The following is a 25,852-nucleotide window of genomic DNA, read 5'->3' on the forward strand; positions in this document are numbered from 1 at the left end:
GTTGGCAGAAGTGATCTAGTAAGTGCTGCTTTACTCCTAAGACTGGGGCTTAATCCATTTAATCAAATATAGAATGAATAAATTCAGAATTTGTTTCATCATTCACTGTTATCTTTATGTTTTATAATAATTTTTAAATGCTTTCTATGAGTCCTAAAATTTTCATCTGAAGTGGGAAGGCTTTTATTGTTATTGCCAGCAAGAAACTATGCATTTAGTCTCTTGGTTCATATTAAATGGAACTGCTGGTGTGTTCAATATTCTTTATACCTATTAAAAATGGCTTTGCCGGGAAAGTGTTTCCTTTTCTCAAAAATTTCATTAACGTTTTTGTGCCCTTTTACGTGTAAGTCCTCAGCCACCAGGTTGTTATACTGCACCACGGGAGTGCTGCTAAGAAGGCTGGAGGGAGACACAGCTCTGCAGGGAGTCACCCATATCATTGTTGATGAAGTTCACGAGAGGACAGAAGAAAGGTAAAACAAAGATTTTCCAAATGAGCACCCACATACATAGAATGGAGACAAGGCTGAAAGAATTTTGTTCTGCTTCCAGTTCAGTTCCTTAGGGCTAGTAATGGTGGTTACCATAGAAAAGGCCTAAGTTAAAGAAGAGGAACTGCTTTCCTGGTCTTCAGGGTCTAACACAGAAAATGCTAGGCAGCACATGTTTATCACTGGAAGAGTCATCCTGTTAGATGGACATCATCTAGTAAGAGGTACCTTGCTGAGCTGGGCACTGTGCTTAGCAGGAGTGTCGTGTGTAATGTATGTCACAGCTGATGGATTAGTCAGTATGTGCTTCCTTCTTTATTCATTTGGTCAGTCATTCAGTCCTGATGTGCTAAGTGCTAAGTTGCTTCAGTCATTTCCGACCCTTTGCAACCCCATGCACTGAGCCTGGCAGTCTCCTCTGTCCATGGAATTCTCCAGGCAAGAATACTGGAGTGGGTTGCCATGCCCTTTTCCAAGGGGAACTTCCCAACCCAGGGATCGAACCCATGTCTCTTGCATCTCCTGCATCGGCAGCCAGATTCTTTACCACTAGCACCACCTGGGAAGCCCATTCAGTTCTGATATTCATTCACATATTTATTCAGCCTGTATTAACTGCCAGGTGGCGTATTAATTGCTGGGGATACTATAGTGAACAAACTCATGGTTCCCCTTCATCTCTTATGGTCTGCTAGGAAAAACAAATAATGAGCAGGTAAATAACTACAAATTGGAATAAGTACCATAAAGGAATAAACAGGAAGCTGTGTTTAGGGGGAGAGAGCCTTGAGATAGTAGAGATTATATCTCTGAAGCAATTACATTTAAATTAAAAACAGAAGTATGGAAAGGAGTCTCATGAGACATAAGAGGGCAAGACAGGCATTTGCAAAGACTCTGCAGTAGTAAAGGGCTTCATGAGTTTAAAAACTGGGAGAAAGCCATTGAAGCTGAAAGCATTTCAGTAGTGAAATGAGAGGAAAGGTGACAGCTAAAAAAAGCAGGAAACTATGCACTGTGAATAATAAAGCATTTGGATTTTACTTTAATGGAATTAAGTCATTAAAGGCTTGAAATATAAAACAAAAATTCTCAATATTTTTAAAGGAAGGACCATTCAATAGATGGCAATCATAGTTTGTCATGTAGTTATTGTTTTTCGGTTGTTAACTTGTGTCCGACTCACCGCAACCCCATGGACTGCAGCATGCCAGGCTCCCCTGTCCCTCAGTGTCTCCTGGAGTTTGCTTAGATTCTTGTCCATTGAGTCAATGATGCTCTCCAGCCATCTCATCCTCCGCCACCCTTTTCTTTTGCCTTCAATCTTTCCCAGCATCAGGGTCTTTTCCAGTGAGTCAGCTGTTCTCATCAGGTGGCCAAAGTATTGGAATTTCAGCTTCAGAATCAGTCCTTCCAATGAATTTTCAGGGTTGATTTCCTTTAGGATTGACTGCTTTGATCTCCTTGCAGTCCAAGGGACTCTCAAGAATCTTCTCCAGCAACACAATTCAAAGGCATCAATTCTTCAATGCTCAGCCTTTTTTATGGTCCAATGGTCAAATCCTTACATGACTTCTGGAAAAACCAAAACTAAATGGACCTTTGTTGGCAAAGTGATGTCTTTGTTTTTTTACATGCTGTCTAGGTTTGTCATAGCTTTTCTTCCAAGGAGCAGGCGTCTTTTAATTTCATGGTTGCAGTCACCATCTGCAGTGATTTTAGAGCCCAAGAAGAGGAAATCTGTCACTGCTTCCAATTTTCCCCATCTATTTTCCATGAAGTGATGCGACCAGATGCCATGATCTTAGTTTTTTGAATGTTGAGTTTTAAGCCAGCTTTTTTATTCTCTTCTTTCAACCTTATTCAGACTTAAATTGAAGTAAGTAGGGAAAACCACAAGACCATTCAGGTATGACCTAAATCAAATCCTTTACAATTATACTGGAAGTGGCAAATAGATTCAAGGGATTAGACCTGATAGAATGCCTGAAGAACTATGCATGGAGGTTCTTGACATTGTACAGGAGGCAGTGATCAAGGCCATCCCCAAGAAAAACAAATGCAAAAAGGTAAAATGGTTGTCTGAGGAGGCCTTACAAATAGCTGAGAAAAGAAGAGAAGTGAAAGGCAAAGGGGGAAAGGAAAGATATACCCATTTGAGTACAGAGTGCCAAAAAATAGCGAGGAGAGATAGGAAAGACTTCCTCAGTGATCAGTGCAAAGAAATAGAGGAAAACAATGAATGGGAAAGACTAGAGATCTCTTCAAGAAAATTAGAGATATCAAGGGAACATTTCATGCAAAGATTGGCTTAATAAAGGACAGAAATGGTATGAACCTAACAGAAGCAGAAGATATTAAGAAGAGGTGGCAAGAATACACAGAACTATACAAAAAAGATCTTCATGACCCAGATAACCATGATGGTGTGATCACACACCTAGAGCCAGACATCCTGGAATGTGACGTCAACTGGACCTTAGGAAGCGTCACTATGAACAAAGCTAGGTGGTGATGGAATTCCAGTTGAGCTATTTCAAATCCTAAAAGATGATGCTGTGAAAGTGCTGCACTCAATATGCCAGCAAATTTGGAAAACTCAGCAGTGGCCACAGGACTGGAAAAGGTCTGTTTTCATTCCAATCCCTAAGAAAGGCAATGCCAAAGAATGTTCAAAGTACCACACAATTGCACTCATCTCACACACTAGTAAAGTAATGCTCAAAATTCTCCAAGCCAGGCTTCAACAATACGTGAACCATCAACTTCTAGATGTTCACGCTGGATTTAGAAAAGGCAGAAAAACCAGAGATCAAATTGCCAACATCCATTGGGTCATTGAAAAAGCAAGAGGATCCCAGAAAAACATCTGCTTTATTGACTATGCCAAACCCTTTGTGTGGATCACAACAAACTGTGGAAAATTCTTCAAGAGATGGGAATACCAGACCACCTTACCTGCCTCCTGAGAAATCTCTATGCAGGTCAAGAAGCAACAATTAGAACTAGACATGGAACATCAGACTGGTTCCAAATTGGGAAAGGAGTATGTCAAGGCTGTATATTGTCACCCTGCTTATTTAACTTTTATGCAGAAACGCATCATGAGAAACGCTGGGCTGGATTAAGCACAAGCTGGAATCAAGATTGCTGGGAGAAATTTCAATAACAGATACGCAGGTGACACCACCTTTATGGCAGAAAGCAAAGAACTAAAGAGCCTCTTGATAAAGAGTGAAAAAGTTGGCTTAAAACTCAACATTGAGAAAACTAAGATCATGGCACCTGGTCCCATCACTTCATGGCAAATAGATGGGGAAACAGTGAGAGACTTTATTTTTGGGGGCTCCAACATCACTGCAGATGCTGACTGCAGCCATGAAATTAAGAGATGCTTGCTCCTTGGAAGAAAAGCTATGACAAACCTAAACAGCATATTAAAAAGCAGAGACATTACTTTACCAACAGAGGTCCATCTAGTCAAAGCTATGGTTTTTCCAGTAGTCATGTATGGATGTGAGAGTTGGGCCATAAGAAAAGCTGAGCTCCAAAGAATTGATGCTTTTGAACTGTAGTGTTGGGGAAGACTCTTGAGAGTCCCTGGTACTGCAAGGAGATCCAACCAGTCCATCCTAAAGGAAATCAGTCCTGAATATTCATTGGAAGGACTGATGGTGAAGCTGAAACTCCAAAACTTTGGCCACCTGATGCGAAGAACTGACTCACTGGAAAAGACCCTGTGCTAGGAAAGATTAAAGGCAGGAGGAGAAGGGGACGACAGAGGATGAGAGGGTTGGATGGCATCACCAACTTGATGGAAATGAGTTTGAGCAAGCTCTGGGATTGGTGATGGACAGGGAGGCCTGGCGTGCTACAGTCCATGGGATTGCAAAGGGTCAGACACAACTGAGCAACTGAACTGAGCTGAAGAGGCTCTTCAGCTCCTCTTCACTTTCTGTCATTAGAGTGGTATCATCGCCATGTCTGAGGGTGATATTTCTCCTGGCAGTCTTGTCACGTGGATCATGCTCTAAAGCAGTAAAGTAGTGGTAAAAAGAGATGATCCTGTGAAAGTAATGAGGCTTTTGCCAAAAGGACTGTACTATTATAAGTATCTTGAGAAGAAGAAAAATCTAAGTTAAGTTGAAGGGTTGACAGAGAAGCCAGAATAGATCATAGTAAAACTAAAAAGGAGAAAGAAACACATGTGAAAAGAGGTCCCAGCTACTGCTGAGAAATAGTTTTCAGGAACTGAACAGGGAAGACAAAAAACCAGAAGACTGTTAGAAAAACTAAATAACACTGATCTAGTTATAAATAGGAAATATAAAGAAATTTAGAACTAAAGAAAAGGATTTTTATATAAAAGGAATAGGTCAGGGAATTCCCTGGTGGTGCAGTGGTCAGTACTCAGCACTTTCACTGCTGGGTCCCCAGTTTTGATCCCTGGTCAGCAGTCCACGTAGGTCACAGAGTCAGACACGACTGAACACACACATACACGCAGTCCACGGGGGTCACAGAGTCAGACACGACCGAACACAGACATACACGCAGTCCACGGGGGTCACAGAGTCAGACACGACTGAACACACACATGCACACACACGAGGCACTGAGATCCTGCAAGCCGCATGGTGTAGCCAAAACATTGTTTTAAGAATAATAAATAAAAAGAATTCCTATAACAAAACAGGAATAAATTTTATGTAGCTGTGTAGAAAGCACTGAAAATCTGCGTCTGACGGGCAAATCATCTTTTTGTAGAGACTCGGGGAACAGTGGGGAGAGTAAATGGTAAGTAGTGTCAGTTTGCCACTAAATGGTAAAATGAACATTTGAAAAAAGAACTAAGAATCACTGAACAACTCTGAAGAAGAAATCAAAGCATTCTACCAAAAGAATAATATTTAAATGATTGTATTCTGAAAATTAATTTTTAAATTTTAGGGGAAGTTATTTTGAACATAAAAAATAGCTCTGGGTTTTATAACATTTATGCTTCCACAAACTCAAAGAAACTGGAGGGTAGCACTGGGTCTGGTTCCTGGCTGCAATGGTGTTCTCAGAAAAAGATTCTTATAAAAACTTTGTGACAAAAAAAAAAAAAAAAACACTTAGTGACATACAGGGGCTTCCCTAGTGGCTCAGCAGTAGAGAATCTGCCTGCAGTGCAGGAGTCGGGGTTCAGTCCCTGTTCAGGAAGACCCCCTGGAGGAGGGCATGGCAGCCCACTCCAGTATTCTTGCCTGGAGAATCCCATGGACCAGGGAGCCTGGCGGGGCTACAGCTCTTAGGGTTGCAAAGAGTTGGACACAGTTGAAGTGACTTAGCACACACAGTGACATATAGAATATTAGCAGTTTCTGAATAAAGATAAATAACACACTGGAGAAGGGAGATTTGAGAATTTACAAATACCAATCTATGGGAATGGACTGTTGAAATTATAAGAAAAAGTAGGGGAATTATAACAAAAAGTAGGGAATAAGTGACTGAAAAAGGCAGAAAATAGCAAATTCTAGGAACTAAGATCAGTTAAGAAATAAAAGGTTGAATAGAGAAAAATTATATTTAAAATTTTTAATAAATTTTTTGATCAGAGAGACATTATTTTAACACATTTAGGCAATGTCAAGAAAATCTTTCCTTATAGAATGGCTAATTACATGTTAGAATTTGTTCTGTTTTCTTCTGGGAGTATAGTGGGAGTTAGGAAAGAGATGTGTGTCCATAAACACTATTGGGATTATATAGTGTGTGCTGTTTTTGATCTAATATTTAATAGCATGAACTGTCTTTGAAATTATTATTAATAATTGCATGAGGAAATTCTAATGTATGGGTATATCATAAATATTGGGTTGGCCAGAAACCCAAATTAAGTTTTTGGCCAACTGAATGAATACCTAACCACTTGCCTATTGTTATATTATTTTCCTATTCCCTAAAATAGAAACAGAAAAATCATAAATGTAATTAAATTAGCTCATTAAAGAAAACTAAGTAGTATAAGAATATACTCTTATGAAAAATGGAAACAATGTAGGTAAAGCCAAAGTCCCCTGTAACAGTCTCAAACCATTCCTGATCCCCCCCAGAGATAACGGCAACAGTCAGATTGGTAATAAATATTAACATATATGCTTGCTTTGTGAGAAATAGGTACTTTTGTTTCATGACCTTTTTTTCTTTGACTAATTATATATTCATTTAGTAAATCAACAAGCATTTATTGAGCACCTGCTATGTCCCAGGCATTGGTCTAGGTACTAAAGTAGTATCTTATAGAACAAAATAACCAAAATCCCTGTCCTCACAGAGCTTGCATTCTAGTGAGAGAGCCCAACATTGAGCAAGATAAAGAAGTAAAATATAAGGTATGTTTGTTAAGTGCTAAGAAGAGAAAGGGTAATATGAAATGCAAGGGATGAGAGCATTTGCAATTTTAAACATGGTGGCCAGGGAAGGCCTCGCTGAAAAGGCACATTTTGAGTCAAGATTTGAAGAAAGTGACTGAGTGAGCTTACCTCTGTGAGTATCTGGGAGAAGCCCTTTCTAGGCACATTAATAACACATGCAGGGGACCAGAGGTCCATGTCTCAAAGACATCAGGGAGAACGTTGTGGCTGAAGCCAAGTGAACCAGAGGAAGAGTGACAGGAAATGAGTAGTGGGGCTGCAGATTCTGGGGCCTCATTAGTAAGAACTTTGGTCAGTCATTTGAAGGATGTTGAGCAGAAGAGTGGAACAGTCAGGTTTACATTTGAACAGAATTATTGGTCTGCCATGTTGAGAATAGATTTCAAGGGGTCAAGGGCCGGGGAAACCAGTTAGGCCATTGCTGTTCTGTGGTACATAGCGTTCTACAGCGTGGGTTCTTTTTCCACTAACAGTATGGCTTAGAGATGTTTTCATGTCTGTAGCTAGAGTTCCACTCCATTCTTTTTATCTGCCTCATGTTTTTCCTTAGAATGGATGATACTGTCTTAACCATTTTTTGATTGATAGACATTTCAGTAGTTTCTATTGATTTACTATTATAAACTATGCTATAATGAAAATCATTGTGTATGCCTCTTTATGTACGTATAGATATCAAGAGGTAGAATTATCAAATGTAATGATAAATCCTGTTGGTATTTTGATTGGTACTACACATAGTTTATTTGATGGGAAATTGATAGCATTAAGTCTTTACATCTAGAAACATGATACATCTTTCTCAGAGTGTTGTAAGTTTTTTTCACATAGGTATTATACTTACTTGAAATATGTCAAAGTTTATTAATTTTCATATGTTAAATTTGTTTGATCCTCAGGTGTTTCTTTTATTTCCTCTAGTGACTTCTTACTACTAGTTTTGAAAGACATTGTGTTGCAGAGACCAACTCTTCAAGTTATTCTGATGAGTGCAACCTTAAACGCTGAGCTTTTTTCAGAATATTTTAATTCCTGCCCAGTTATCACTATACCAGGTGATTAAAATGCATCATTAAATAAGTATTGTCCTAATAAGCAAATACAATTATTTTAAAGTTCATTTGAGATATAAATGAATAAGTATTTATACCTCCTTCTAGAGAAGAATGATTTGTTTATAACAAAATCATAACCATATAATGAAATTAATAAAGAGGTAGTGTTATATTCATTTGCTGGGATATTTTAATTTATATGTGCTTTAAAAAAAGTCTAGGTAATTGGATTTCTAGCATTCTGTTGTGTTTAATATCAAAATGTGAATTTATAATGGTAATCTGTCATAAAGAGGAAAGTTGTATCTATGTATAGCATATTTGTTCATTGATGAATTCTGCTAAATTTCTGGATATTGACCCCCTCTGGGAGTAAGTGAAATTGGGTAGTCTGTGTCTTCTTTTGGTGCTTTCAGTCTCATTGTGGGATTGATTTATCACCTTGGGCTTTTGGCTTATCCTTCTGCAGTGGATTGCTAAAGGAACAGTTTGGAAACACTGATAATACTACTACTTATTCTAGTTATAGAGGATATCAACAGTAGACTTAAAGATGAAATTATATTTTTGATCTAGAATACAATTTTTGACTGTTACAAGGTCCCCTGTGAGAAAGGAGGTAGAGGGTGAAAGGGTATAACAGATTTTTTAAAAGAGGTAAACGTCTTATTAGCAAATGATCATTTCTCCAACTATACACTTGTTTTGTTTATTAATGGGAATCTACTCCTTCCAATTTTTATCATCAAAAGCGTTTTTTGGATACTTTTAAGACCACAGAGCAAATAGCACCTTATTGTGCCAAGCTTCATTTTAAGAAAATTTTACGTATACAAATAATTTCAAGATAGTTGAACAGGTAGTCTGAGACTTACTTGTTCTGTCTTCTTGTTTTTCTAGGTCGTACATTTCCTGTTGATCAGTTTTTTCTGGAAGATGCAATTGCTGTGACAAGGTAAGGAAGATATTATTTATTAAGGTTTGATGAAAGTCCTTGAAAACAAAAAAACTATTTTACCTCATTGTGCCCAGATGCTGATAAATGTGTTATTTTTTCTTCTTATTTTTCAGTTTTAGCATTTTGCTTTCCCCTTTCAGCAAATATTTACTATTCAAATTGTTTGAATTCACAGGCAATATATTATGTATTCAGTTCAGTTCAGTTGCTCAGTCGTGTCTGACTCTTTGTGACCCCATGAATTGCAGCACGCCAGGCCTCCCTGTCCATCACCAATCCCGGAGTTCATTCAAACTCATGTCCATCGAGTCAGTGATGCCATCCAGCCATCTCATCCTCTGTTGTCCCCTTCTCTTCCTGCTCCCAATCCCTCCCAGCATCAGAGTCTTTTCCAATGAGTCAACTCTTCACATGAGGTGGCCAAAGTACTGGAGTTTCAGCTTCAGCATCAGTCCTTCCAATGAACACCCAGGACTGATCTCCTTTAGGATGTTGGATCTCCTTGCAGTCCAAGAGACTCTCAAGAGTCTTCTCCAACACCACAGTTCAAAAGCATCAATTCTTCGGCGCTCAGCTTTCTTCACAGTTCAACTCTCACATCCATACATGACCACAGGAAAAACCATAGCCTTGACTAGATGGACCTTTGTTGGCAAAGTAATGTCTCTGCTTTTCAGTATGCTGTCTAGGTTGGTCATAACTTTCCTTCCAAGGAGTAAGCGTCTTTTAATTTCATGGCTGCAGTCACCATCTGCAGTGATTTTGGAGCCCAAAAAAATAAAATCTGACACTGCTTCCACTGTTTCCCCATCTCTTTCCCATGAAGTGATGGGACCAGATGCCATGATCTTCGTTTTCTGAATGTTGAGCTTTAAGCCAACTTTTTAACTCTCCTCTTTCACTTTCATCAACAGGCTTTTTAGTTCCTCTTCACTTTCTGCCATAAGGGTGGTATCATCTGCATATTTGAGGTTATTGATATTTCTCCCGGCAATCTTGATTCCAGCTTGTGTTTCTTCCAGCCCAGCGTTTCTCATGATGTACTCTGCATATAAGTTAAATAAGCAGGGTGACAATATACAGCCTTGACGTACTCCTTTTCCTATTTGGAAAAGTCTGTTGTTCCATGTCCAGTTCTAACTGTTGCTTCCTGACCTGCATATAGGTTTCTCAAGAGGCAGATCAGGTGGTCTGGTATTCCCATCTCTTTCAGAATTTTCCACAGTTTATTGTGATCCACACAGTCAAAGGCTTTGGCATAGTCAATAAAGCAGAAATAGATGTTTTTCTGGAACTCTCTTGCTTTTTCAGTGATCCAACGGATGTTGGCAATTTGATATCTGGTTCCTCTGCCTTTTCTAAAACCAGCTTGAACATCTGGAAGTTCACAGTTCACGTATTGCTGAAGCCTGGCTTGGAGAATTTTGAGCAGTACTTTCCTAGCGTGTGAGAGGAGTGCAATTGTGCAGTAGTTTGAGCATTCTTTGGCATTGCCTTTCTTTGGGATTGGAATGAAAACGGACCTTTTCCAGTCCTGTGGCCATTGCTGAGTTTTCCCAATTTGCTGGCATATTGAGTGCGGCACTTTCACAGCATCATCTTTCAGGATTTGAAATAGCTCAAAGAATATATAATTATATATTTGTGTTAGCTGTTATTATCATTCTGCCTTCAAGGAGTTTGCAGTGGATGTGGATGTTAAGATGTGTGTATAGAGGATGTATAGAGGATGATCACGTCTCTTGGATGCCAGCAGATTTCTGCTTTTTGGAAAACCTTGCATCTCTTTCCTATTCCTTGACCTTCAGATTCCCAGAGTTTTGTCCTTGCACTGTTTCTTCTCAGGCTTATTTCATTTGTTGCTGCTGTGATTTCAGCTGTTGCTGCTGTGCCAAGAGCTCCCAGATCAGTATCTTCATTCCTAACCTCTGAACTCCAGAATGAAAACACCTGTCACACCTGACACCTTAAATTTTTTTTCCTTCTCTCTGCTCTTTCTGTTTCTAATAAGCCCCCTCCTAATTCTTTGTTTATTTAATGATGCAATATTCTCAGGCTAACAACCCTAGCTAGATCAGTGGTTTTCAAACTTCATGGTGCAATAATCATACTTAGGGAGCTCATTAAAGTTGTGTTGTGGGCTGTATCCCATTTCCACTGAATGTGAACCTCTGGGGAAATTATCCTTCATTTAGTTTCCCTGTCTTTTTTCTCTTTTCCAAACTCACTACCCCCAAAATTATCTTAAAGCAGATCCAAAAGCATTTCAATGTGTTCTCCACCAGAAGTAGGGCATGACGGAATCCTAGACTGGTGGAAGAATAGCCTGTGAATTGGGCAGAAGTAGAGCAACATTCGGAGAAGGCAATGGCACCCCACTCCAGTACTCTTGCCTGGAAAATCCCATGTACGGAGGAGCCTGGTGGGCTATAGTCCATGGGGTCGCTAAGAGTCAGACACGACTGAGCGACTTCACTTTCACTTTTCACTTTCATGCATTGGAGAAGGAAATGGCAACCCGCTCCAGTGTTCTTGCCTGGAGAATCCCAGGGACGGCGGAGCCTGGTGGGCTGCCGTCTATGGGGTCCCACAGAGTCGGACACGACTGAAGCGACTTAGCAGTAGCAGCAGCAGAGCAACATTGTGCTGAATGAGATGTGAAACAGGTGAATGTTGTCATTCCTCACCAACAGACCCACATCCATATCCGCACGTTCCTTTGTCGTCCCTGCTCAGGTATGTGTTGCAGGATGGGAGCCCATACGCCCGCTCCGTGAAACAGATGTCAAAGGAGAAGCTCAAGGCCAGGCGCAGCAGAACCGCATTTGAGGAGGTGGAGGAGGACCTGCGTCTCTCCCTGCACCTCCAGGATCAGGATTCTGTCAAAGATGCGGTACCAGATCAACAATTAGATTTTAAACAGCTCCTTGCCCGCTATCAAGGTAATGTGCTTCCTAGGGGAATTTTACAGTTATGCCAAAGGTAACCAGAAAAAGAAAAGTATAGCTCTTGTTTCATAGTTATCTTGTCTTTAGTTCATCACAATAATAGAAAAATAACAGTTCCAATACATATTAAAGTCATTATTATTTATATTTACCGGTGGGTTTTTTTCTGATTATAAAAGAAATGTGTTCATTACAGAAAAATGAGATGGTAAAATATAAATTATATTCTTGAGTATTTTGTAACTTTGTATTTTGATGTGATTTTAAATTTAGAATTAAAAGTCTGCTGGACTGCAGTGAACTCTCCTATATCCTTTACCCTGATTCACCAGTTATTAACATTTTGCTTCATTTGCCCTGTGTTCATGTATATATATTTTTCCTGAATGTTTTGAGGGTAAATTGCAGATATGATGTTCTTTAACCCCTAATATTTCAGTATATATTTTCTAGGAACAAGGGCATCCTCTTACATAACAATAGGATATGGGAATTCCCTGGCAGTCCAGTGGTTAGGACTTAGCAGAACCGCTTCTAGGGCAGGATTTGATCCTTCCCTGGTCCCATGGTTCCATGCCTGGTCAGGGAACTAAGATCCTGCAAGCCATGTGGTACGGCCAAAAGAAAAACCCCACAACAATAGGCATGATCAAAATGAAGACATTTAACACAATACAGTACTTCTGTTTAATCCATAGTCCATATTCTCACTTTGTCAATTATTTCAATAATGTCCTTTATTGCTATTTTTTAAATGGTACAGTATCCAACCCAGGATTACATACTGCATTCAGTCATCATGTGTCTTTAGTTTCTTTTGATCTGGAAAAATTTGCCAGCCTTTATTTTTCTTTTATGATTTACATTTTTAAAGAGTTTTGGGCCAAGTATTTTGTAGAATGTCCCTTCATTTGGATTTGTCCAGTGTTGCCTGATGGATAATTTTAGGTTATGTGTTTTTGGTTAGAAAACCACAGAAATAATGTTGAGCCTTGTTCTCAGTGCATCCTATCAGGAGGATAGGATGTTGGCTTGTCCCATTACTGGCAGTGTTAGCTTTGACCAACTGGTGAAGATGATGCCTGTGTTTATTCTCTGTGTGGTTGTTATTTATTCCCTTGGTAGTTGATGAGTCAGTTGTAGAGAGAGATTTGAAACTATGTAAATATCCTCAAAATTTCACCTACTAGTTTTAACATTATTCAGTGGGCCTGGAAAATGACCTAAAATGGGCCTAAAAAATCTTTTTTTAGGGTCCACCTGGTGCTGAGTGCTTTTACCTGTGTTGTGAGGTACTCTCTCCTCCCACGCTAGATCCCACCCAACTTTGTTCCTAGGTAGCCTTCCATATGTCAGCTGGGCTGAATCCATAGCAATCCTAAGATAACTACTTTTGCCTTCTTTTTAAAGCCTAGACAGGTCTCAGCTGCTTTTCCTGTTCTCTTTTCCCTGGATTGCCACCACAACTCCTCTTGGTCCTTCCAAAAAAAACCCAAAAAACTGTTTACCTTTCAAGGTGTAAGGGCCTCAGATCCTTGCTACTTCTGTAGCAGAAAAGGCAAGTGAGCTTTCCTTTTCCTCCTTCCACCAGAGACTCAGTCCTGCGTGGGAAATGGTGATCATAAAGGAGCTAGGGCATTAGCCATTTGTTCTGCTGTTCAGGAAGATTCACATAGCTCCCAAACATTTGACTTCATCTTCCCGACATCCTGGGAAGCGAGGTTAAGAGCACAGACTTGTGTCTTACAGACCTGGACTTAACTCCCCAGGCTGTCATAAAACCAGTTGGGTGCAAGTTCTTCATCCTCTCTATTGCTAGTGTCCGTATCTATCAAATGTGGTTGTTTAGGAGATTAAATAAGACAATACAAATCAACAGCATAGGGCCAGTCAGTTAGTGCGGGCAGATGAGAATGTCTGACTCAAATGTTTCTGTTCTTTCTGTACTTCATACCAGCTGACAGTTCCCATTTCCTTATTCTGTTACATTAGTTAACAGGACTCTCTTTGGTTTCTCTTTTGAAATTCCAGAGTTTTCTTTAAGAATTTTGACTGGATCTAAGTCACAGTCCTTCTAATGTCCAGCGCAAGGACACAGAAGTTCTGAAAGTGCCTCTGAGAAATCTTTTCTAAGGATTTGAGGTCGGGAGCCTGGCTCTGCTGCTGTTTTCTGTGTGATGCTGGGCCGGTCTCTTAGGTTCTCTTGGTCTCCCTCTCCCTCTGAAACGAAGACTTCTATCTAGCTGATCTCAGTGCTTCCTTTCACCTTTCAGAAAATTAAATGTTGTTCCCTAGCTCAATTTTTAAAACTTTTTCTAGTTGAAAGAGAATAATAAGTCTTTTAAAATATATAATTGATTAGTAAGCCCTGCTGAACTTTTTTTTAATTAAAAAAATATTTTTTGTTTCCCTTTTTTTCCAGTTAACTGGTTCTCCTTTTGGAAAAGTCTGGCTATTTGGAATCTTGGCAAATAAAAATGATTCCTGCTCTACCTTCCATACCATCCACATCTTTGCTTGTGTACCCTGTTTCTTCCTTTGTTTGATTTTTTACCTACATACGGTTCACTGTTAGAACAGCGTTGTTTAAAAATGGCTTTTGCCTCTCTTCAAGCTTTTCAGCAAAATGTAGGAAGCTTCCTTTCCTTGATACCAACTACAGTTAGTTATTTAGCTGTGGTTAGATTCTGTTTCAGGTGATGGGTCATTAGAAAGACCTAAAGGAAAGGGCAGCTATCTCTGGAGAGTTAGTCTCCCCGTTTATGCTGCTCGTTTGTTTGGTTTGGGACTTTGTTTTGTGGTAGTTGTTGCATGTAGACTCTTGGTTATGGCATGTGGGGTGCAGTTCCCTGACCAGGGATGGAACCCAGGCTCCGTGCATTGGGAGCGCAGAGTCTTAGCCACTGGGCCACAAGGGAAGTCCCTGCTGTTTGTTTTTAAAAAAGAGCTTATAGTTTCAAAAAGAGGCTTATAGTACAACATAAGGAACTATGTCTTTTACTAGGACTCATATGAATTAGAAGGAGATTGTAGACCCTTAACCTGAGGTCTGTGGGTAGACTTCAGCGGTGTTGGTGAAGCCATTAAAATCACATGTATTTTTCAGGGAAGATTTGTAACTTTTATGATTTTCTCAAAGGAATCTAAAAGTTAAAAGTCACTGTTGTAAAAATGATGCTGAAAGCTGTGGTCTGTGTGCTTTGATTTTTACAATTACTGTTAGCTGGACTTTGTCTGATACGACTCACAACTTGATTAAATCTGGAAGGGTTTTCTGAAATACATTTGACTTTAAATCTTGTTTCTAGAACTTAAACTGTCAATAGATGCATGATAGATAAAAGGGGAAGGAAGGAAGACAGTAAAAAGTTGCCTCTCTGGCCCTTTGAAGCAGGGCCAGGAGCCTGCTCTTCAGGTAACAAAGTGCTTCTAGTGAGCCTGTACTTTCTGAGAGACTGAAGGAAAAAAGTTCATTTCAGTGCATCATCTGTGTTATTAAATCAAGATACACCTAGTTCCCAGGCATGTTTTCTTCAATAAGGCATGAAACTATTAATATCTTTATTATTTTTACCTTTCTTGCAGGAGTTAGCAAATCAGTCATCAAAACAATGTCCGTTATGGATTTTGAAAAGGTTAATCTTGAATTAATCGAGGCCTTGTTAGAGTGGATTGTGGACGGAAAGCACTCCTACCCTCCAGGTAACTGTTGTTTGTCTTAAGCGTGAGCCGGCCAAGGGCAGGGACCCTCCTTCCTGACATGGGGGTTTGTGGGGACAACCTGTCTTCCTGGAGCCCTCACCCCAGTTTTCTTCACCTTTCCGTCCCCAGTTGTTGTAAAGTTCCTTATTAGATTTTTCAGGGGGAAATTTTACCTTTTACCCACTTGAGTAAAAGGACATTAACAATACGAAATCCAAAAGGAAGAAGGCTAAAAAGAAGCCTAGGTGTCTGCGTATTCAACACTCATTTGCCTCTGTGCGTGCCTGCTCAGTCGCTCAGTCATGTCTAACTCTTTGCAACCCCTGAACTGAAGCCCACCAGGCTCCTCTGTCTGTGGAATTTTCCCAGCAAGAATACTGGAGTGGGTTGCCATTTCCTCCTCCAGGGGGTCTTCCCAACCAAGGGATCAAACCCACATCTCTTGCGTCTCCTTCATTGGCAGGAAGATTCTTTACCACTGCACCATCTGGGAGTCCCTGGCTAAATGGGAATCTGGTAATGAGTGTTTGAGTCACATGAAGACTCGACAGTTGGAGACCACAGGACCATGGGGTCAAGAGAACAGACTTTGGAGAATTTGTTAAACTTCCTGTTGTCTACTCTGTAACCTTGGATGATAAAGCCCCTATCTTTTCTATGCCTCAGGCTCCTTGTGGTAAAGAAAAGTAAGTGAAAGTGAAAGTAAAGTCGCTCAGTCGTGTCCAACTCTTTGCGACCCATGGACTTTAGCCCATCAAACTCTTCTGTCCATGGGATTCTCCAGGCAAGAATACTGGAGTGGGTTGCCATTTCCTTCTCCAGGGGATCTTCCTGACCCAGGGATAGAACCCAGGTCTCCCACATTGCAGGCAGATGCTTTAACCTCTGCGCCACCAGGGAAGCCCCATGGTAAAACAAAGACAATAATAAATCCTCTATTTTGAGGATTAAAAGAAACCATATATAAAACACTTAGCACAGTGCCTGGTATATAATTAATGCCCAGTAGCTACTGCCCCTAACAGTATTAAAATTATGCTAGTCTATTTATCATCATTATTATTATGACTGTTATTACTCCTCCTCCTCCTGTTAATAACACAGGGCAATCCCTACTGTTGCCTTGCTCACTGTCTTCTTAGTGGCCCTCTTACCTCATCTGTAGCCCCTTACCCCCAGGATGAATGAATCCCCAGATCTCATAACTGGATCTTTCACATCAGTCAGGTTTCCATCAAATGTCTTCTCTTCAGAGAAGTCTTCTCTGACCACCCTATCTGTTGTCTCTCCCCTCGATCTATCATAATACCCAAAAATGGGTTTCATTTTTATTATAGTACTTTTAACACTATCCAAAATTGTAGTTCTGCTTACTAATGGTCTCCTTTAGTAGAATATAAACTCTTTAAGAATGAATCAGTTCAGTTCAGTCGCTCAGTCCTGTCCAACTCTTTGCGACCCCATGAATCGCAGCACGCCAGGCCTCCCTGTCCATCACCAACTCCTGGAGCTCACCCAGACTCACGTCCATCGAGTCAGTGATGCCATCCAGCTATCTCATCCTCTGTCATCCCCTTCTCCTCCTGCCCCCAATCCCTCCCAGCATCAGAGTCTTTTCAAATGAGTCAACTTTTCACATGAGGTGGCCAGAGTACTGGAATTTCAGCTTCAGCATCATTCCCTCCAAAGAAATCCCAGGGCTGATCTCCTTTAGAATGGACTGGTTGGATTTCCTGCAGTCCAAGGGATTCTCAAGAGTCTTCTCTAACACCACAGTTCAAAAGCATCAATTCTTTGGTGCTCAGCTTTCTTCACAGTCCAACTCTCACATCCATACATGACCACTGGAAAAACCATAGCCTTGCCTAAATGGACCTTTGCTGGCAAAGTAATGTCTCTGCTTTTCAATATGCTCTCTAGGTTGGTCATAACTTTTCTTCCAAGGAGTAAGCGTCTTTTAATTTCATGGCTGCAGTCACCATCTGCAGTGATTTTGGAGCCCCCAAAAATAAAGTCTGACACTGTTTCCACTGTTTCCCCATCTATTTCCCATGAAGTGATGGGACCAGATGCCATGATCTTCGTTTTCTGAATGTTGAGCTTTAAGCCAACTTTTTCATTTACACAGTGTTTAGTGACTGCCCTCTTCTGCCTGGATTTTAATCATTAATGGTATTTTCTAAAGAAACATGTGAAACACACAGAATTATTGACGTGCCTTGTTTCTCACTTCTTGGCAAATAGCCAGTGTTGGTTAATGCATTATCACTGGATTAAATATCTTATTTCATCCCAAAGGAAAAGACTATTATTGAAAAAAGTAAAGTATAGCAATCAAAAATAAATGTTGGAAAGTTATCTGAATTCAAAGTAAAGTTGATGTAGTGATTAGGCAGTTGGTGACATATTGTGAATATTAAAGATAACCTTGATACTGATGGCCAAGCCATGAGTGCAGAGCAGATCAAAGGCACATAGAAATATACAGTTTTTTCCCATTACATATAGATTATTTTACCACTCTTAAATTTTGTGTTACTTTAATAGAGTGAAGCATGGGGTATGTAATGGAAAGAGCATAGATCTGGTACCAGAAACCCCATATTTGTGTTCGCACACCCTTCCTATTAAGCTCTGTTACCTGACTGTGTGACTTGGTCACCTTAAGGGTACTAATACTCTTCTTAACAGGTGGTTATGAGGATCAAATGGAGATAATCCGTATGAACATTCTTTGTAAACTATGAAGTATTAGAATGAACACTGAAAGATGTCTTTTGTCCTTCTCACTTCAATTTTTGTAATAATTTAGTTTCCTTATTTATTTTGTGGGGAGAATAAGCATGATAAATAATTGGTCATGAGTTCGTTGTAGGTAGATCTTTGTTCTACCTTCCATTATACCTAGCACAGAGCTGACAAAGGTACCCAATAAGTATTTGTGAGATTAAAGGAGGGGCTATTGAAGAGTGTCAGTTTCCTCTCTGAATGAAGCACAAAACATGTCTATTGCTGAGTGACTGTTCTTAACACAGAAATACACTATAATCAGTTATCACTGTTTATTATCTTCAATGTAAAATTTTAAAACCCATAAGACATATTTATGGCATGGTTAATTTCTGTATGGCCTCTTCAACATGTATCTGAATTTAGATTACCAGATTGGTTGGCCAGTTATAGCTCCTTTTTCTCATTTCCAGTGAAATGTTTATGGATTTTACTTAGTAATGTAGAGAAGAGTCTTCCTGTCTTATAAGATTAGAAGGATGACTCTTTCTATAGAAAGAGAATGTCAGAGCCAGTACATTGAAGAAGTATGTTTAAAAAGCTTTGCTAATGATTCTTATGTAATGTAAGGCATTATATTTTTCTACACGTCGTATTTTTTTCTGTTTTAGAAAGATAAATACCTCATTCATTTTTTAGTTATTAAGTCAGAAAATATATTTTACAAGTTCGTTTTCCACTTAATTCCCCGGGGACTTTACAAAGACATGGAGTAGGAAATAGCAACCCACTCCATTATTCTTGCCTGGAAAATTCCATGGACAGGGGAGCCTGGCTGGCTACAGTCCATGGTGTCACAAGAGTCGGACATGACTGAGTGACTTTCACTTTACAAAGAAGAGAAAATTGATGGTGAAAAAGTCTCAGATTACATTTTCATTTAAAATTATAATCCATAATAGTTTTTCTTTTTCGCATCTATCAGGTTGATTCTTTTTATACGTTGTTGTTCAGTCACTAAGTCGTGTCTGGCTCTTTGCAACCCCATGGACTGCAGCAAGCCAGGCTTCCCTGTCCTTCACTGTCTTCTGGAGTTTGCTCAAGTTCATGTCCATTGAGTCTGTGATGCTATCTAATCACCTAACCATCTCATGCTCTATTGTTCCCATCTCCTTTTGCCTTCAAAATTTCCCAGCATCAGGTTCTTTTCCAATGAGTCGGCTCTTCTCATCAGGTGGCCAAATTATTGGAGTTTCAGTTTTAGCATCAGTCCTTCAGTGAATGTTCAGGGTTGATTTCGTTTAGGATTGACTGGTTTGATCTCCTTGCATTCCAAAGGACTCTGAAGAGCCTTCCCCAGCACCACAGTTCAGAAGTGTCGATTCTTCAGGGCTTAGCCTTTTTATGGTCCAACTCTTTTTATATACCCAGGTGCTATACTTGTATTTTTACCGGGACTAGCAGAAATCAAAATGCTGTATGAACAGCTCCAGTCTAATTCTCTTTTCAACAATAGACGTAGTAATCGGTAAGTAATTGTTTTTTATATTCTTAATTATCTACTGCAGTTATATGTGAAAAGGAATTACCAGAAAGATCTCTTTGACTGTCATCACCCTCTTTAGATCCTGGTGTCACTCCTCAAGAATATGTTTGTTTATGCCAGCTGGGAATACACAAAGCAGTTTGTTTCAGGAAGTCAACTCATATCTCTATTCCATTATATAAAAATGTTTCTCTTCACTTAGCATAGTATCTCAGCAAAATTGCATGTACAGTTAACCCTGGAACAGTATGGGTTTCAACTGCACAGGTCCATTTATACATGGATTTTTTTGTCAATGGTAGATACTGTAGTACTGCATGATCTGTAGTTGGTTAAATCCATGGATGCAGAACCACAGGTACAGAGGAACTGCGTAATAAAGGACTGATTATAAATTATATGTGGGTTTTTGACTGCACAGAGGATTGGCTTTCCCTAATCCCTGGATTGTTCAGTGGTCAACTGCTATTTCAGTTGCCAAATACCAGGGATTAAAGAAGCCAGTGTTAATAACAACAAAGAAATACTACCATTTTGAGAAAAAATGATTTTCAGTGGTTCCTCTTCCAATAGCAGAAAACTCTGGGTATATCTTCGTAACTAAGGGGACAGCTATTTGACAGATGAACACCCCCTAGAAATAGAAGAATGAAGTTTCTTAGCATACACAACTGTCTCGCTCTCTCTCTGGAATTAAGCATAGGGAAAAAAAATTCTTGTTTGGTTAGTGTGTGCTGGGCTTGGGTTACTTGTAGAATATCAACTATTTATTCTTATTAATTATTTACTACTGAATTACACTCCAGTTTTTCCCAAGTTGATGCAAGGTTTTTAGTTCATAGAACTCAGTAAGTACTTTGTAAGGGTCAGGAAAAGCCTTTTCACTTAGAAGACTTGGATCTTGAGGACAGGTTGTAGAGAAGCTGCTCGTTTTGGGAGTCATATTGCTTTCATAGAAATCCACCCGTTATAACCTGATTTCAGTGTTTTGTGCTAGAACACTCAATATGTTTTTGTTTTTTTGTTGTTTTAGATGTGTTATTCACCCACTTCACTCGTCTTTATCCAGTGAAGAGCAGCAGGCTGTGTTTGTAAAACCTCCTATGGGTGTAACTAAGATTATAATTTCCACCAATATTGCTGAGACATCCATAACCATCGATGATGTTGTCTATGTCATTGATTCTGGGAAAATGAAAGAAAAGAGGTATTCTCTTTTGGTGATGTAAAAGAGGGGCTAAAGATGCCGCAATTGGAGCAGCACAGGTGTTAAAGGCTAATGCTATTAAGCTACGTAGATTACTGTTTGAAAAATCTTTATGCAAACTCTGTAGATATATGAGTGTTTCTATAGCTAGGGCCATGAATCTTACATTCCCTCCCAAACAGAGGTGAAAGTTTAAAATTTTACCTTAGAAGTAATTATTTTTCTTTTTTCATTCATATGCTTTACATGTACTTGTAAAAAGAATTGGTATGGGAGGTGATGGATATGTTAATTACCAAAAGATTGGTAATCATTTCACGAAGTGTGCATATATCAAAACGTCCCATTTAAAAAAATTAAATGGGACGTTATTTTTTTTAAGTTGAATAAAAAACCTGAATGTGGTATATACTAAAGAAGCCATTTAAATGAACACTTAGCACTCAACTATCCCAGAACACGCAGGGACGCTGTCCTTCAACAGAAGTAGAGCAGTTCATCTGATCTGTCCATACCAAATAAAATCTTGGCCACATTTTTATAAAGTAACTCCTTTTTACCTTTTCTTTTACTTTATAGATATGATGCCAGCAAAGGGATGGAAAGTTTAGAGGATACTTTTGTCTCTCAAGCCAATGCCCTGCAAAGAAAAGGTCGAGCAGGTCGTGTAGCGTCTGGGGTCTGCTTCCATTTATTCACCAGCCATCACTTTAATCACCAACTTCTAAAGCAGCAGCTACCAGAAATACAAAGAGTGCCATTGGAACAGCTCTGTCTGAGGTACACGTTGGTCCTCGCTCGTGTCCTGCTTCTGAAAGGTCCCAGTGTTTCTCACCCTACGTTCCATGTTTTCTTTTTTTAGTACAAGATGTTTTGCCAAGCGTGCACTTGGATGAACTCATTCGTTTGCAAAGAGCTCTTCAGTGTTGCCTTTACCATATTGCTTCACATCAAGATTTCTTGCATTGCAGAGGATGGCCTTAAAATAGAGCTTAAGAATAACACTTATAAATCAAGAAAGTAATCTAACTTACCAAGAAATTTCTGCTAGGGCAGCACCAGTATTAAATCATCACAGGGGAAAATCTGCACCCTCATTATCAGTTAGAACAAAGTGAACAAAAGCAACTTGAAACACCATTATTTACCTGGTGAACAAACAAGAACAAATATCATAAAATAGAATGTAGCGAATGAATGAATAATTGAGGTTACTGAAGCTGGAAAAGCTTTGGTTCAGCCTTTCTGAAAATTTGCATAGCATTATATAAGAACTCTAAAGCTATCCATGCCCTTTGACCAAGTCATTATTTTGAGAGAGAATGCCCATAAAATGTTACCCCAAAAGGAAAAAAGTTGCTTATACAAAGATATTATGCTCTTCTTTTATCCAATTGGTATATTTTGAGGTCCTTCTATTACATTAGTACAAATGTAAAGGAATTGTAAGTAAAATAAGCTTTTTACATATTAAATTTTTCTCTTTCGAAAATTACCTAAATTCATAATTTAAAAACAGCTTTTCAAGAGCTGCCACAGGCAGGACACAATGCACGTTAATTTCATAAACAATTGCTATGCAGTTTCAGATGTGGGAAAGAGTAGGTGGATCTTTCAGTGTTATTTTGTGATTTGAATCCACTGTTACAGAGAAAAGTATTTTGGAAGTTTATAGAGAGAAATATATTCTGAATCTCAGTAAATTTCAGAATCTGAAAGTGTTTCTGCAATTTATTGGTAGGAGAAGTACAGGACATAAGAGGTTTTTTTTTTTTTTTAATTTATTTAAATTGACATTGTTTGGTTTATAAAAGCATATATTTGGGAAATTATAAATTATTATTCATTCATGGCAGAAGCTTACTTCTTTGTGTCATCCCACCAGAAATAAACTTGACAATTGTTTTGTTTTCTTGTTTCAGAATTAAAATTTTAGAGATGTTTAGCACTCACAATCTCCAGTCTGTGTTCGCTCGGCTCATTGAACCCCCACACGCTGATTCTCTCCGTGCCTCAAAAATACGATTACGAGACTTGGGAGCATTAACTCCAGACGAAACACTGACCCCTCTAGGGTATCACTTGGCCTCTTTGCCTGTAGATGTGAGAATCGGCAAACTAATGCTCTTTGGATCTATCTTCCGCTGTTTGGATCCTGCTCTCACCATTGCTGCCAGTTTAGCTTTTAAGTCTCCTTTTGTAAGTAAACAGCATTCATCTCAGCTTGAGTGCATAAGTGTCTAAGGGTACCATAGGGGTGCTTCATGGTTATGTGAGCCCCTTAAAATTTTTCCTCTGAGTGTATTATATGTGACTCTTTCAAGGCACAATGTCTAAAACTTTTATCAGATCTTCAAAGAAATCCATGCCCCAAGTAGATTAAGAACTAGAGATCCAGCTTATTTATAAATATGCTTTTTCTGTATCTCCTTTACTTGCCCATTATAGTAAAATAAAAAAATAAGTGTCCCTGCATGATTTTAAAAAACAATAATACATTGGACTACATTTTTATCAGCTTTATTGAAATATAATTCACCCATTTAAAGTGCACTGTAGTTTTTAGTATCGTGCAGTCATCACCCTAGTCAGTTTTAGAATGTTTTTGTCACTTCATAAAAAACTTATTTATCACTCTCCTATTTCCCTCCAATCTCCCCATCTCCTCCATCCCCAGGCAACCACCAGCTGGCTTTCTGTGTTCATAGATTTGCCTCTTCTGGACATTTCATATTAATGAAATAATATATAGTGTTTTGTGATCAACTTCTTCACTTAGCATAATGCATTTAAGATTCATCTATGTTATAGTATATATCAGTACTTCATTCCTTTTATGGCCAAATAATATTCCTTTGTGTGGGTGTACCACATTTTGTTTATCCGTGCAGCACTTGAAGGACATTTGGGATTGTTTCCACCTTTGGCTATAAACTTCCATGTACGTGTTTTTATGTGAACATATGTTTTCATTTGTCTTAGGTGTAAGACCTAGGAGTGAAATAATTTGGTCAAATACTAGCTGTTTATTTAACTTTCTGAGGAACTTCCAGACTCTTCTAGAGTAGCTGCGTTTTACACTTGACCAGCATTTTATCAGGATTGTAATTTCTCCACATCCTTACTAACACTTACTATTATCTGACAGTTTTCTTTTAACTATCCTACATGCTGTGAATTTGTGGTCTTTGATCTTTTCTCTAATGGCCAATGATATTAAACATCTTTTCATTTTCTTCTTGTCCATTTGTATATCTGATAAGAAATGTCTTCAGATAGTTTGCCCATTTTTAAATTGGGTTATTTGTCCTTTTATTATTGAGGTAAGCATTCTTTATACATTCTGGATATAAGTTCCTTAACAGATATATGATGTGCAAATGTTTTCTCCTGTGCTGTGGTTTGCCTTTTTTACTTTCTTGATCTGTTCTTTGAAATACAAGTTTTTATTTTTATGAATTCCAGTTTATTTAGTTTTTTGTTGCTCAAACTGTTGCTGTAATGGTTAAGAATTCATTGCCAAATCCAAAGTAATGAAAATTTATCTGTATATTTTTTCTTAAAAGTTTTTATAGTTTTAGCTCTTACATTATGGTTTTCACTCCATTTTGAGCTAGCTTTTGTATGTAATGTAAAGAGTCCAACTTCATTCTTCTGCATGTGACTATCCAGCTGTCCCGTCACCATTTGTTGAAAAGGCTATTCTTTCCCCATTGGATGGTCTTTGCATCTTATAAAAAATCAATTAACCATAAATATATGGTTTTATTTCTGGATTCTCAATTCTGTTCCATTGAATTATATGTTTACTTATGCCAGTTTCACACTGTCTTAATTCAAAATACAAAACTCGAATAGTTTTGTAGTAAGTTTTGAAATCAGGAAGTGTGAGTCCTCCAATTTTGTTCTTTTTGTTAGTGTTTTGAGGATTTTTATATCATTTATGAGAGATGCTGGTCTGTAGTATTCCTTCCTTGTGATGTCTTTATCTGGCTTTGGTATCAGAGTAATACTGGCCACGTAATAATTTGGAAAGTGTTCTTGCCACCTTTTTTTTTTTTTTTTGAAGATTTTGTGAGGAATTAATTCTTTAAATGCTTGATATAATTCAGTGGTGAAGTCACTTGGGCTTTTCTTTGTGGTTAGTTTTTTTAATAATTAATTCAACCTCTTTACTTGTTATAGGTATATTCAGATTATCTGTTTCTTTTTGAGTCATTTGCATTTTTCTAGGAATTTGTCCATTTCAGCTAAATTACCTAACTTATTAACATACAAACATTCATAGTATTTTATAGTCCTTTTTATTTCTGAGAGCCTGGTAGTAATGTCCCTCTTCATTTCTGATTCTAGTAATTTGAGCCTTCTCTCTTTTTTTCTTGATCAGCTTGCCTAAAGGTTTGTCAATTTTGTTGATCTTTTCCGAGAACCGGCTTTTGATTTCATTGATTTTCCCTACCGTTTTTCTGTTCTCTATTTTACTAATTTCTGTGATTTATTTTCTTCCATTTGTTTCAGTTTTAGTTCATTTCCCAGTGTCTTAAAGTGAAAGGTTAGGTTATTGATTTGAGATCTTTCTTCTTTTTTAATATAGAAATATACAGCTATAAATTTTCTACGGACGGCTTTAGCTGCATCCCATAAGTTTTGGTATGTTGTGTCTTCATTTTCATTCATTTCAAGTATTTTCTAATTTCCCTTTTCAGTTCTTCTATGACTCATTGGTTATTTAGGCATGTGTTGTTTAATGTCCATGCATCTATGAGTTTCCCAATTTTTTCCTATTACTG

At 38.6% G+C, this 25,852-nt stretch overlaps 1 protein-coding gene across 2 annotated transcripts in view; it reads left to right on the forward strand.

The window, feature by feature from the left end:
- The window catches only part of DHX57 (DEAH (Asp-Glu-Ala-Asp/His) box polypeptide 57), a 59,997-nt gene that overhangs the window by 20,534 nt on the left and 13,611 nt on the right, over nt 1-25,852 (forward strand). For both annotated transcript variants that reach the window (XM_010855576.1, XM_010855577.1), the window contains exons 9-17: nt 352-476; nt 7,838-7,971; nt 8,872-8,926; nt 11,666-11,871; nt 15,463-15,579; nt 19,741-19,837; nt 20,889-21,062; nt 21,642-21,842; nt 22,985-23,261. In XM_010855576.1, coding sequence (XP_010853878.1) covers nt 352-476; nt 7,838-7,971; nt 8,872-8,926; nt 11,666-11,871; nt 15,463-15,579; nt 19,741-19,837; nt 20,889-21,062; nt 21,642-21,842; nt 22,985-23,261 — 1,386 coding nt within the window. The remainder of the gene's footprint in view (nt 1-351; nt 477-7,837; nt 7,972-8,871; nt 8,927-11,665; nt 11,872-15,462; nt 15,580-19,740; nt 19,838-20,888; nt 21,063-21,641; nt 21,843-22,984; nt 23,262-25,852) is intronic.

The sequence above is a fragment of the Bison bison genome, unplaced genomic scaffold, assembly GCF_000754665.1.
Source record: "Bison bison bison isolate TAMUID 2011002044 unplaced genomic scaffold, Bison_UMD1.0 scf7180017864366, whole genome shotgun sequence".
Lineage (NCBI taxonomy): Eukaryota > Metazoa > Chordata > Mammalia > Artiodactyla > Bovidae > Bison > Bison bison.